The 13804-nt window shown below is 42.2% G+C and overlaps 1 protein-coding gene across 1 annotated transcript in view; it reads right to left on the bottom strand.

Annotated features, from left to right (window-relative positions):
* The window catches only part of DCDC2 (doublecortin domain containing 2), a 130388-nt gene that overhangs the window by 66484 nt on the left and 50100 nt on the right, over positions 1-13804 (bottom strand). The window contains exon 8 of the mRNA XM_077809096.1: positions 10437-10620. Coding sequence (XP_077665222.1) covers positions 10437-10620 — 184 coding nt within the window. The remainder of the gene's footprint in view (positions 1-10436; positions 10621-13804) is intronic.

Here is a 13804-nt window from a genome sequence, read left to right as displayed (position 1 = left end):
TGCATGCTAAAAATGTTGTGAGTGCAATTGATTACACTTTATTTGAAAGGATTTTTGTTTCCTGGTGCATTTGAATTTCCAAGAAGCTTGCCTTTCATTTCTATGAAAAGAGATCAATAATTATCTGGCCTTTGGCCATGACTTGGCATATTGTGTTACACTGGAATAATGTGTTATACAATGGAAACAAATTAGTATGCTGCTCAGGTATACACTCCAGCAGAAACATTTTCATCACACAATTTTTTTTAAATGACTCCCCCTCCCATGACGAGAAACAGAATTTTTCAAACTTAGCTAAATAATTGTATCTGTAACTCCAAGTAATTTCTATCTCCCTGAAAGCCACTATTTTATCCAGGGAAAATATTCACTGAATACATCATTACACTTAATTTCAAATATGACTGCAAGCTAGTATTTGTTATGTGCCACAGGCAATCTTATACATTTAAATTCTCATTTTTGACGATGAAATAGATTAAATTGTCTATAGCAAATTAATTCATTATAATATGTCAAAAATATATTTTGATGTGCCATGTTCATACCATCAGCATACTCAAGCAGTACTGTGAAGGATTTATTTAGAGGACATGCAACAAAATGAATGCACCAAGCCTAAATTAAATATACACTGCAATGTTTACATATGCTGCTGTAGTATAGTTAATGCTATCTTCTCTAAGTGCTGCCACAGTCTCCTCTAAGTTTGATTGTGTGTTTTATTCCTCTGTGGGAAAAGAGGATTTTCTTTATTTTCCAGGATAATATGGGAGCATTTCTCTAAAATCAGAATGTGAGCAAATACCTTTCCTAACCTGCTTTAAAACAAAAGCTACACACAGTGGAAGGTCAAAAAGGCACCCCCTTCCTGGAGTTTAGCTTTATTAATAAAGTAGTTACTAATAACAAAGTTTGGCTTTAGCCTTCTCCCCAGGTTTGGTGGTGGCAGTCACCCGAGCTTCCTGCCTCAAGACTTCCAAGATACTCACTCTCTAGAGTGTTTCTTCTACTTCCCTTATATTTAAATGGGAAAATGAGGCACCTGCCTCAGTGAGTCAGTAGAATCCACTCAACCTTTTCCCAACAAGATCAACTCCTGATAACAGGAAGGGGCTTTTCGAACAAACGTCAGAGGATTTAGGAAATGAATGGGCAGGGAAACTGAATTAACCTCTCTCCTACAGAGACACGCACCCCAGAACTTTGTTTAAGCACATGTGGCGCTGCTGTCCTTGCTGTATCTCTTCTGTGGATTGCATAGTTTAAGTTTTCGGGGCTCTCAGGCACTTTTATGATCATTACAATCATTAAAAGAAAATAAAAAGGACACGTAGAAGCAGGGCCGGTGCAAAGATATTTTGCGCCCTAGGTGAAACTTCCACCTTGCGCCCTCCCTCTCCCTCCCCACCCCAACCTCCAAAAACTAGTAAACTTAGCATTATAAACAGCCTGTCAGAACAGGTAATGGCTGTTGTAATGTTTCTTTTTTACCTTTAAGGCATTTCAATTGTTTGCCATTGCCTCTGATGGTGTCCCATTCAAAGTCTTACTATTGTGCAAAGCTAAACAATTGAGCCTTGCATTGCACCACCAGCCAGGTTAGGCAGGGTGACAAATTCCCCTTGCCCCAAAGGGCCATTATCCCCTGGTGACTAATTTCTACTCCAAGTCTGTAAAGCAGACTTTTAAGGTAAATACATTATTCCTTCAATATTATCCATGCACACATCTCACAAAGATTCTCACTCTTGACAAGTTACCAGCCTTGTGTAGATCCCTTCCATGTTCCTCTTTGTGGGTAAGTGCCCTGTAAGACACGTGCGGGGTGCAGTGAGTTTGTCAGGCCTGTGGTGACAGCTGTTTGTGAAGATCAGGGGACCCTTTGCCAAGGGATGCTGGTGTCACAGTGAGCTTGGGGTGGCTGACTGTATGGGGCAGGGCACTGAGGTTGGTGGGGCAGGAAACACTCACTGGGCTGGGGGGCAGGCGGTGCCGGGATGGGGCAGGGACAGGTACCTGTCAGTGTCCAGCGCTTGGTCCGCGCCAGGGCCAGCAGCCTCTTCACCTCGGAGTCTCCCCCGCTTGCCTGGGGGCCAGTCCTCCTCTCAGGCTCTGCCACTGCCGACACGGCCACCCGGGAGCACACGGGCTGGGGGGGCCGCCACAGAGGAGACGCAAGGGGCCGGGCTCAGCTGGGGCACCACACCTGCCGGCCAAGAGCAGCAGGAACCGGGCGCCGCTCAGGGGGAGCCGGGCAGCCCGAGCCCAGGGCGCCTACACTCCCCGCCTGCCCCCGCTTTTTGGCGCCCCCAAATCTTGGCGCCCCAGGCGGCCGCCTAGTTCACCTAGTGGTTACACCGGCCCTGTGTAGAAGAAAATCTTACTACAAAACGTCTGCTGAGTATCCTGTGTAACGTCAAAGCAACTTCTATGTGACAAGAACCACCTTTTATTTAGAAAAATGCCATGGTAAAACTACTACCTTCCAAGAGTGAACAATTCAAACCTTCTAATTGAAAGAATACCTGCCATCAGCTACTCAAATAAAATGATATGTCTGGGACCATAACTAGCAGCTGATCTTAAATCAAAATCTAGCAACGCTGGCATTCTACTATTTGACTGCTTTTGACAGCAGAAAAGATCATACGTCAAGATGGGGGACAAGTACCAAGAAAAGCCGAAGAAATGAAGCCACAGCACCATGAAGTGGCCAAAATGAAATCTGAATCTTCTAACTAAAAAGCAGAGTTAAGCTTAATTGAAAAAAAGTGTAAAAATATATAATGGAATAATAACGTAATCCTTGTTAAAATACATGACAAAAAATTATTTTGAACTAGCAGTCACATGATGAGAATCATGCAGCTGCTTCCTAGCTATTCTTTCATTTCATCCGGTTGAACAACTGTCAGAGCATTCAGTAAAGAAAACATAATTCCATGGCTGATGGCAAGAGTGAAGTCTGCAACTGCTTCTGAACAGTCCTTAACTAAAGACTCACCAGACTGGAGTATGCTTTTCTCCTGGCTCATCGCCAAAGAGAAATGTGTATTTACAGTCTTAGGACCCATCCAGCAAGTCAATGGGGACCCATGCGAGTGCAGAGGTTTCCAGGAAGGGGACCTTAGACATTGCTTCTTCTGTTAGCACAGCACTACTGTGCTTTCAATGTTGGCTCTCTAGTGTCATTTAACCACAGGCAAAATCCCATCTTTACTGTAATGGCTGTTAGAAAGGATTCAGTTTGAACACTGAATGGCACTACTGCCTGACAAGCTGTGTGTCTGATCACAACATCTGTTATTATTTAATTAAATATTAGATTTTAATTTCAGCATGAAAAAGAAATGATAACGGGACACTTTTGAAAAAGTGTTGGTGAGTCATTTTTACCCTGCACAGGCCTCTTAGGAAGGCTATGTTTTATGGATCATTCTGCACATGGGCCAGTTTTTGAGGTGTGGCTTGCCATCTCAAATTGTCCTGCAGTCTGCATGACCTATCAGGACAGAGTCAAGATAGCCAGCAGGTGGGGGAGAATGCTCAGGAGTCTGGGCATCGATGGCTGCATGTGTGCCTCTTCCAGCAGCGACCTGCAGGGCCGACCGTGAGGATGCCTCCGCCCCAGCTGCAGGCGCTCATTTGCAGTCATTTCCCACAGCAGCTGCCTTCAGGGCCCAGCTAAACCCAACCTACAGACAGGCACACCTCCTTCTTCCCAATCCCCTACCACCAGCAAAGCCTTGGATTGTCTGTCTTCACACTTGGCTTTGTGTGCCTTCAAACCAGGGTTCAAATAAGGGGAGCAGAGAGGGAAGCACAGTCCTCCCTCCTTCATCTAAAATTAGAGAAAGACCTGCCCTCTCCTCAGTATAGGAAGCTCAGCTCCTTCAGAGCTCGCCCTTCTCTTTGCCTGATGCAAGAGTCACCAGGCAGAGAAATCTGACATGGAAGCAGCATGGAGCCAGCTGATGCCTGGTGGGGGAGCTTCTGTGGGTCCCAGCCTTTCCTGCCAGTGGGTGGAACAGCAATAGCAACCAGTACAGAAAGAGAGATGTCCCAGGGGAGAATCCTATGTTTGTTTCCTATCCTCTGAAAGACAGTTTGGTTTCCAGCCAGCACCCCATGTACTAAAAGGAGAGAGAGGGGAATAGGGAGGCTGCCCCTCTTCCTCCCCTTCCCTATCTGAGGGAGAGGGGGAAAAGGCCATAAGAAGCCCCTGCCACTTGAAGCCAGATGCCCCAGCCTAAGAGTAGAGTCTTCCTTATGATTGTGATACGGTGTAGTAACTAAGGCACCAAAATTATGAGTTATCATTTTAAGAATATTCCAGGCATCGAGGCCTTTTAGAGAAAACAGAACAGAGGGCTAAGAGAATAAAAACCCAATGGCTAGATTTTTTCAATAGTCTGAAAAAACTCAGACTTCATGCAGACTTTCGCAAAGACACTTCCACTTTTTCCCTGTCTATCAATAAATAAATTAATTAAAAATGAAATTCATATCAAACTAAAGTATTATATGATGTGCCAAATACAGAAGAAAATGATGGAACCTATTAGCCAGGGTGGGCAGTGATGGTGTCACTAGCCTCTGTTTGCCAGAAGCTGGGATGGGACAGGGGATCGATCGCTCGATGATTACCTGTTCTGTTCATTCCTTCTGGGGCACCCGCTATTGGCCACAGGCTACTGGGCTAGATGGACCTTTGGTCTGACCCAGTATGGTCATTCTTATGTTCTAAAATTATAATTAAAATGTGTATAAAAGTGAATTTAATGATAAATTATATAGTTTTGGGCAAAATATTGTAAATTAATTACAGGATTTACCTCCCGGGCAATCCTGTTTGAAAGGAAAGGGGTTGCGGTCACATTGGTTTTTTTTAGTTTACATAATAAAGTGACGAAGTAAGGCTGTTTGCAATGAGGAATGCTTGTGCTATCCAGTTAGTGTAATATACCTATGCTGAAAGAGGCAGTAAATAAAAGGAACTAAAACCAAACAGTGTGGTAATAAGGACACTTGACCACAAAGTGGATTAGTCAGAAATGAAATGAACTGTTTGGTAATAACACACAGACTCAACTCAGCCATACATCCCAAGGTCTCACAATTGTTGTTAGAACAAGAACAGAAATGGTAGATTCATACAGCTATTCCTGCCAGCTGGAGAACAATAGTCCTTGAAGTGACTTTGCATTGTATAATGGACTGTCAAAACAAGTTTAAAGAGAATCAAAGAATATGGAGAGACTGGCTAATTAGCTCTGATTAGCAAAGGGGCCCACAGAAAGCGAGTTGTGGAGGAAAGTTGCTAACCAGAGCAAATTAGCCAGTGTTCAAGGTATGTCCCAAGATGGTTGTCTCAACAGTTATAGTCTAACTTGTTTTATACAAGCTAGTGTGACAAAATGTGTTGCACAAAGAGACTGGAAAATTCCAGTCCCAGTTGTAAGAACGCAAAAGCTGATGTCTCATTCCCTGATTGGATGGTGAGACAGGATGACTCATTTTGGTTGGACTTTTTGAATCTTCAGAAGAAATATGGGTCACCATCTGATTGGTCCACATCAGCATCTCCAAGAAGAGAGATGAAGTGAAACCACACAGCAGAAACAGGATAAAACAGCTCATCTCCTTCAGCACATTGCTTCCCACAAGCCGAAGACAACTGGAGGAGAAAAGACAGAGGTCCTGGGCTGGCCACGTAGGTGTCCTCCTGGTGATATCAAGTACCTATCTTGGTTAGGCATTTCCTATTTTCCAGCTATTCGGGTTGCCTGCTAGTGCACTAGAAAAAGCCTATAGTCATGTCTGCCCTTTGCATTGCCTGTGTTCGCAGTGTCAAATCCTTCTGTGAATGAGAACTGAACTGAAAGCTGATGACTGAGCAAAGATCTGGTGATAGTAACACAGCCTCTCTCTCGGATGATGACCCAAATCAGACAACTGACCAATTTCTGAAACTGTGTACCTACTTGGTACACTATCTGCTTGTTTATGTAATCTAAAGAATATAAGAACGACCATACTCGGTCAGACCAAAGGTCCATTTAGCTCAGTATCCTGTCTTCTCATAGAATCATAGAATATCAGGGTTGGAAGGGACCTCAGGAGGTCATCTAGTCCAACCCCCTGCTCAAAGCAGGACCAATCCCCAATTAAATCATCCCAGCCAGGGCTTTGTCAAGCCTGACCTTAAAAACTTCTAAGGAAGGAGATTCTACCACCTCCCTAGGTAACGCATTCCAGTGTTTCACCACCCTACTAGTGAAAAAGTTTTTTCCTAATATCCAACCTAAACCTCCCCCACTGCAACTTGAGACCATTACTCCTTGTCCTGTCCTCTTCTACCACTGAGAATAGTCTAGAACCATCCTCTCTGGAACCACCTCTCAGGTAGTTGAAAGCAGCTATCAAATCCCCCCTCATTCTTCTCTTCTGCAGACTAAACAATCCCAGCTCCCTCAGCCTCTCCTCATAAGTCATGTGTTCCAGACCCCTAATCATTTTTGTTGCCCTTCGCTGGACTCTCTCCAATTTATCCACATCCTTCTTGTAGTGTGGGGCCCAAAACTGGACACAGTACTCCGGATGAGGCCTCACCAATGTCGAATAGAGGGGAACAATCACGTCCCTCGATCTGCTCGCTATGCCCCTACTTATGCATCTTTATGCATCCGATGAAGTGAGCTGTAGCTCATGAAAGCTTATGCTCAAATAAATTGTTTAGTCTCTAAGGTGCCTCAAGTACTCCTTTTCTTTTTATCTTCTGACAGTGGCCAATGCCAGGTAATCAGAAACAGAACAGGTAATCATCAAGTGATTCACCCCCTGTCGCTCACTCCCAGCTTCTGGCAAACAGAGGCTAGGGACACCACCCCTGCCCATCCTTTCTAATAGCCATTGATGGACCTATCCTCCATTAACTTTTCTAGTTCTTTTTTTAATCTTGTTATAGTCTTGGCCTTCACAACATCCTCTGGCAAGGAGTTCCACAGGTTGACTGTGCATTGTGTGAAAAAAAATACTTCCTTTTGTTTGTTTTAAACCTGCTGTCTATTAATTTCATTTGGTGACTCCTAGTTCGTGTGTTATGAAGAGTATATAACACTTCCTCATTTATTTTCTCCACACCAGTCATGATTTTATAGAGCTCTATAATATCCCCCGTTAGTCGTCTCTTTTGCAAGCTGAAAAGTCCCAGTGTTATTAATCGCTCCTCATATGGAAGCCATTCCATTCTCCTAATCATTTTTGTTGCCCTTTTCCGAACCTTTTCCAGACCCTGGTGAATTGGCATGTAAATAGTTGATCAAATTGTCTTGTGATCTAGATTTGGATTGCTCTTAATTTTTTGATAGCAAAACTGGAGCTGATAATCAGTTAGCAGAAGTGAGGCCCTATTTTGAGGGACTCTTATTTAAAAATCCAAACAAAGTCACCTTCCCAAAATAGTAATTGAGTATAAGTGTTATTTTCTATTGTGATCATGTGATTTGATTCTGAAAATCTGAATGGTTATATTGACCAGTTTTCTAGTCTGTTAACCAACCCAGAGACCAATACTATTTTTGCTTCTTGTTTCCTATACTATTAGTTGCTATTATTAAGGATATTTAATAAACTCTATAAAACTACGTTCAACTCTCAAGACCTTTTTCTTTAGTTAAGCAATCAAAATTTAAAGAACCCTAAGAAAGATTGTACAGGTAATCAGTTAAGCAGTCTGGAGAAATATCTCCAGAACCAGAACCTTTACTTATGAAAATCCTCACTCCAGACAAACTGAGACTATCAAATCACTGGGTCAGAGTTATATGGATCAGAGAAGACTGTGTACACTGATTCCTTAACTTGGAACCAGGAACATCTGGTCCCAGAGGTTCAGGTTCAATCACCAAACAGGAGAGTGGATCAGTACACCTGGATTTTGAGAGCTACTTTAAGACCTCTGCATCAAAGTCTCTCAACACCACTGAGTCTTCTTTTCTAAGGAGAAGAAAAAGGTATGAAGGCCTCAAGTTAACCAGGATGCAACTGTCTGAACAGAAGAGAATTTCTGTATTCTTGGAGTCTGATCTGAGGACTTTGAGTTCGAGGTCTCCGAGTCCTTAAAAACTGTAAGCCAAACAGACAAAGCCTTCTCCAAGAGTATGGCCTCTCTTCTTGCTTTTAACACCAAGGGCAAAAACTACAAAAGTAAGAGACTCCTTGCAAGATATACCCTTCCACAGAGCATTCCAGGCTCTTAACATCCTAGTCTGTGGCAGACACTATTTCATTAAGTGCAGTGCTTCAAGGTTTCTCCAGATCTACCATAATTAAGGCTACGATTTGGTCATGGATATTTTTAGTAAAAGTCATTGACAGGTCATGGGCAATAAACAAAAATTCACAGAAGCCATGACCTGTCTCTCACTTTTACTAAAAACATCCCTGATAAAATGGGGAGGGAGGAGAGTCCAGCACCCTCCCTCCCCTCACCCCACTCCTGCAGCAGCTGGGAGGTGCAGAGTCCCCATTGCCCTGAGGGGCTGGAATGGAGGGGGTCCCCACACCACCTCTGCTGGCGGCTGGGGAGTTGTGGGAGGCCCCTTCCAGCGGCCACTGAGTAGCTCTGGGATCCCTCTGCTGCTGTCAGTGGCAGCTGGGCATCTCAGGGGTCCCCGGAGGCGGCCAGTCAGTTGCAGGGGGTCCTGACGCCTGTTGGGCTGCTGCAGGGGTTCCCTGCTGTTTGTGTGAGCGTGCTCAGTACACCCGAAGTTGCAAATTCAGTCAGATAGTTTTTCACACTACACAGCAGCTGGTCAGTTGCGGAGCCCGCAATGTCACGGAGGTCACTGGAAATCAAGATTCTGTGACTTCCTCGACCTCTGTGACATAATCATAGTCTCAACTATAATTAAATCCTTATCATAATCTCATTTAATCACTTGAACTACTCCCTACTGAATAACTGGTAGTATTAAACTAAATTACATAATCAGGGATAAGAAAATTGTTTAAAAAACTTCTTTAGAAGTGAAAAGCTGGGACATGAGAACAGGTAGGAGGCAGAGCCTTTGATAACTTCAGCTGAAATTTCAGAATGGGGAATCAAAGGGTGAATACCCTCTATCAGCTAAACCAAATTGCCAGATTGCATGTCATGACAAATAGCTCGTAAGAGGGGAATTTGCAGAGGCAATTTCAAGAAAGGGAACCTATGAAAATGGCCAGTTCTGAAAGGCAGACAATAAGATTGCCCTTGGTCACTTTCAGTATAATAAGAAAATTATCTCTCTGTCAAGAAACAAACATAATTTGAATATGACCCATAAACAATTACGTCAACCTATAGTAACATCAGTACTAAAATTCAAGGGCATTAATTTCACAACAAAAATAAACCAGCAATTCTACAACCTTCTTCAAAGAAAGATACAGTTATACTACAAAGTGATTCAGAGTAAAGGGTTTCATCGATCTTTCAATGGCAATTTTCAAATCTACTCCTCAGAATCAGGAAGTACAATTTGTAAATCACAATCCAGTACCATTGCAGATGCACTATTGGATCCCATATGCTAAAGTTATAAGGCATGATGCATAACTATCCCACATTTAAACAGCAGTTTGGGGAAACATCAGAAGCTATGAAAAGTGTAACTTATTTTTGCTGACAAATATTAATTGCTCCATGTTAACAATTTTTGAACCATTATTAAGAAGAAAAAATAGCACACTAATGTATCAACAACATCTGTACAAAGTGGATGTTCTTCTAGACATAAAACAAATTCTTACACCGTAAGGGGAGGAAAGCAATTTTCCAAAGAGAACATTTATTATTAAATTTCTAAATTGCTGCCATGACACAGTGGGGAAGCAAATCAGAAGTTGCCTCCAGCAAGTCTGAAGTGTGATTAGTCTCTGCACCTATTGGCTAATTGGAGTTCTACATTTGTTGTATTACCTCTGGGTCTAAATCATTTTGTTTTATCAGAACCAGGCGGCCAGCATGGGATCCTCTGGGACATTGTAATGTCTTTGGAGCAGGCCAGCTTTTTTTTTTTTTCCCTCAGTGCAGTACGATGACAAAGGGATTCTGACAGTGCTTTTCCATTGGTTATGCCTATACCAAAAGCATAACAGGTTGGACAACCCTAAGTTATTTAGCTGACATTATATCTGGCATATACCAGGTTAGTCTGTCTTTTATAAACTGAGCTGAGGCTGTGAATGCTACATACAGATACATTTGATATGTGATGATTTGATCTGGAAATTAATGTGGCAGACAAAGTACACTGAAAATATGATGACCCCTTGGGATTTACACCAATGTGCAATTCCAAATTTTCACTGGTATAACCAAGACCAGAATCTGGCCCTGAGTGTTCAGGAACCTACATGATGTTATACTTCACCTAAGTACTCACCATTATCTTGAAGGATATAAGTTGTTGCTCTTATATTTTGCTTCACTTTTATGGGTTTGTTAGAAAAATTAATCTTCTCTTGAGTCTGTTCTCTCTTTTCCTTTCTCTTTGGAGGCTGAGGAGATGACACCATGTCCCCTGCGTCACGGGAGCCAACAGTAGATTTAGATTGGCGATCGTTTCCCTAAGAAAAGTAATTCAGAATTTTCATTGGTGAATACAGGATAGATTTTTTTTAAGGTTTCAGAGTAGCAGCCGTGTTAGTCTGTATTCACAAAAAGAAAAGGAGGACTTGTGGCACCTTAGAGACTAACCAATTTATTTGAGCATAAGCTTTCGTGAGCTACAGCTCACTTCATCAGGTGCATTCAGTGGAAAATACAGTGGGGAGATTTATATACACAGAGAACATGAAACTATGGGTGTTACCATACACACTGTAACCAGAGTGATCACTTAAGGTGAGCGATTACCAGCAGGAGAGCGGGGGGAGAGGGGGGGGGACACCTTTTGTAGTGATAATCAAGATGGGCCATTTCCAGCAGTTGACAAGAACGTCTGAGGAACAGTGGGGGGGCGGGGGGGAAATAAACGTGGGGAAATAGTTTTACTTTGTGTAATGACCCATCCACTCCCAGTCTCTATTCAAGCCTAAGTTAATTGTATCCAGTTTGCATATTATCTATCAAGCATTCTTACAACTACAATACCCACCTGCGGAAGTGAAGAAACAATTGACAGAGCCAGAAGAGTACCCAGAAGTCACCTACTACAGGACAGGCCCAACAAAGAAAATAACAGAATGCCACTAGCCATCACCTTCAACCCCCAACTAAAACCTCTCCAACGCATCATCAAGGATCTACAACCTATCCTGAAGGATGACCCATCATACTCACAGATTTTGGGAGACAGGCCAGTCCTTGCTTACAGACAGACCCCCAACCTGAAGCAAATACTCACCAGCAACCACACACCACACAACAGAACCACTAACCCAGGAACCTATCCTTGCAACAAAGCCCGTTGCCAACTGTGTCCACATATCTATTCAGGAGACACCATCATAGGACCTAATCACATCAGCTACACTATCAGAGGCTCGTTCACCTGCACATCCACCAATGTGATATATGCCATCATGTGCCAGCAATGCCCCTCTGCCATGTACATTGGTCAAACTGGACCGTCTCCACGTAAAAGAATAAATGGGCACAAATCAGACATCAACAATTATAACATTCAAAAACCAGTTGGAGAACATTTCAATCTCTTTGGTCACTCGATTACAGACCTAAAAGTTGCAATTCTTCAACAAAAAAACTTCAAAAACAGACTCCAACGAGAGACTGCTGAATTGGAATTAATTTGCAAACTGGATACAATTAACTTAGGCTTGAATAAAGACTGGGAGTGGATGGGTTATTACACAAAGTAAAGCTATTTCCCCATGTTTATTCCTCCCACACACACACACACACACACTGTTCCTCAGACGTTCTTGTCAACTGCTGGAAATGGCCCACTTTGATTATCACGACAAAAGGTGCCGTCCCGTCCCGTTTCCCTCCCCCACCCCCCCGCTGGTAATAGCTCACCTTACCTGATCACTCTGGTTACAGTGTGTATGGTAACACTCATTGTTTCATGTTCTCTGTGTATATAAATCTCCCCACTGTATTTTCCACTGAATGCATCCAATGAAGTGAGCTGTAGCTCACGAAAGCTTAGGCTCAAATAAATTGGTTAGTCTCTAATGTGCCACAAGTCCTCCTTTTCTTTTTGCGATTTTTTTTAAGTTTCACTGTAAGCTACCTAAGTCATAGTTTATACAGCCAACAAGTATAAAAACAGACATATTCACAAGCTACCAGTGCTTTTAGATAATATCTAAAATAATCCAAGAAACCCTAACCTTTCATCAACCTGTTGTCAACTCAAAAAAGAAAAAAGGCAGTTCACTTAACTCAATTAATGCTGTGAATTTCCTGAGGAAAATCAGGCATGCCCTCTTTGATACAAGATTCATTCATGTGAATTAATCCATGCATACACACATAGCTGTATTTCCTGTATGCATAGACATATATAAAGTCATTGGATGTTCATAACCAATGTGATTGGAAAATAATTGATCACATGACCAAAACTACATTTGTATGTTGTTCTCCTAAGTGGCAACAGCACATGGCAGAGGCACTGGCAGATATCTCGCATTAGCACTGATGTTTTTCACTGTAGACATCCTGAAAGAGGCCAGCCACCCTGCTGCTTCTGAATCACCTCTCCATTTTGCCTCGAGAAACTAAGCTGTGGATCTGGCCCCATGTCTCCTTATGGAGACTTACCATGGCAAATTCAGAAGACATATTTGAAAGTCATCTTTGAAGGAAGGCAAAATGACACAATAATGCATATTAAAGGGACATCTAGAAGCTGATTTTCACAGGAGCCCAGTCCCTCACACCTCCCACTGACTTCATTTGGAGTTGTGTCAACCTAATAATTTTCTCTAATTAAGCAGCATGCACTTTTTCCCTTTAATTAACCACATTTAAGTTTAACACAATCTTTAGCTTGAAAAAAATGTGATTTCCACGTGTTTTTTCCTTAGTTTAAACCAGTTCACAATAATTTTTATTAAAATTATACCATAAATATGTATGCAGCATACATTACATATCTCAGACACATACAATGCCATTTAGTTAAATCACAAAGGACAAGTAAATTCCACTCGGCACTTTCACTGGGTGCAGCTGTTTGAACAATTCAAACTATTTAAATCTTGGACACTAGAGGGCCCTGTAATTCTACAAAGTGCCAACGTGGGCGGACTAGACAAGGACAGCATGTTTTTTCCCCCGCTGCTGCAGTTGAGAGGCAATACCTGTCTTTAACATAGGTCTCAGGACTGACTTCACTACAATAACCTTTGCTTTAACAAAATCCCATACGTATTATGCACACTGGCATTTTTTTAAATAAAAACAATAGGTTCATTGTGATTCTTCTGATTTTTATTTAGTCACTAGAAATGTCACCTTGTTTCATTTAAAGATGGCTTTTTAGTTTACTGAAGAATGAACGAGATAGCCACATTTCAACTTTTCTTTCAGTGCCTACAGATTCCAAAATTCATAACATATTAGAGAGTGCTGGTCCATATCAGCACCAGCAGCAAAACTTTAGGTGCCCATTAAGGCCAATGGAATTCCAATGATATACACTAGCTGAGAATCTTGCCTCAGATCGTTAATATCAATACTGCACATTCCTAGAAAGTCTTTACATATATTAAAATGTCTACTGTGCATCAATGTGTCAACTGTGAATTTTTTTAATCTTGTCTGCGTTACTTCTCTACA

This window comes from Eretmochelys imbricata, chromosome 2, assembly GCF_965152235.1.
Source record: "Eretmochelys imbricata isolate rEreImb1 chromosome 2, rEreImb1.hap1, whole genome shotgun sequence".
NCBI lineage: Eukaryota > Metazoa > Chordata > Testudines > Cheloniidae > Eretmochelys > Eretmochelys imbricata.
Note: the sequence above shows the minus strand (reverse complement) of the source record. Positions and strands in the feature narration are given on the sequence as shown.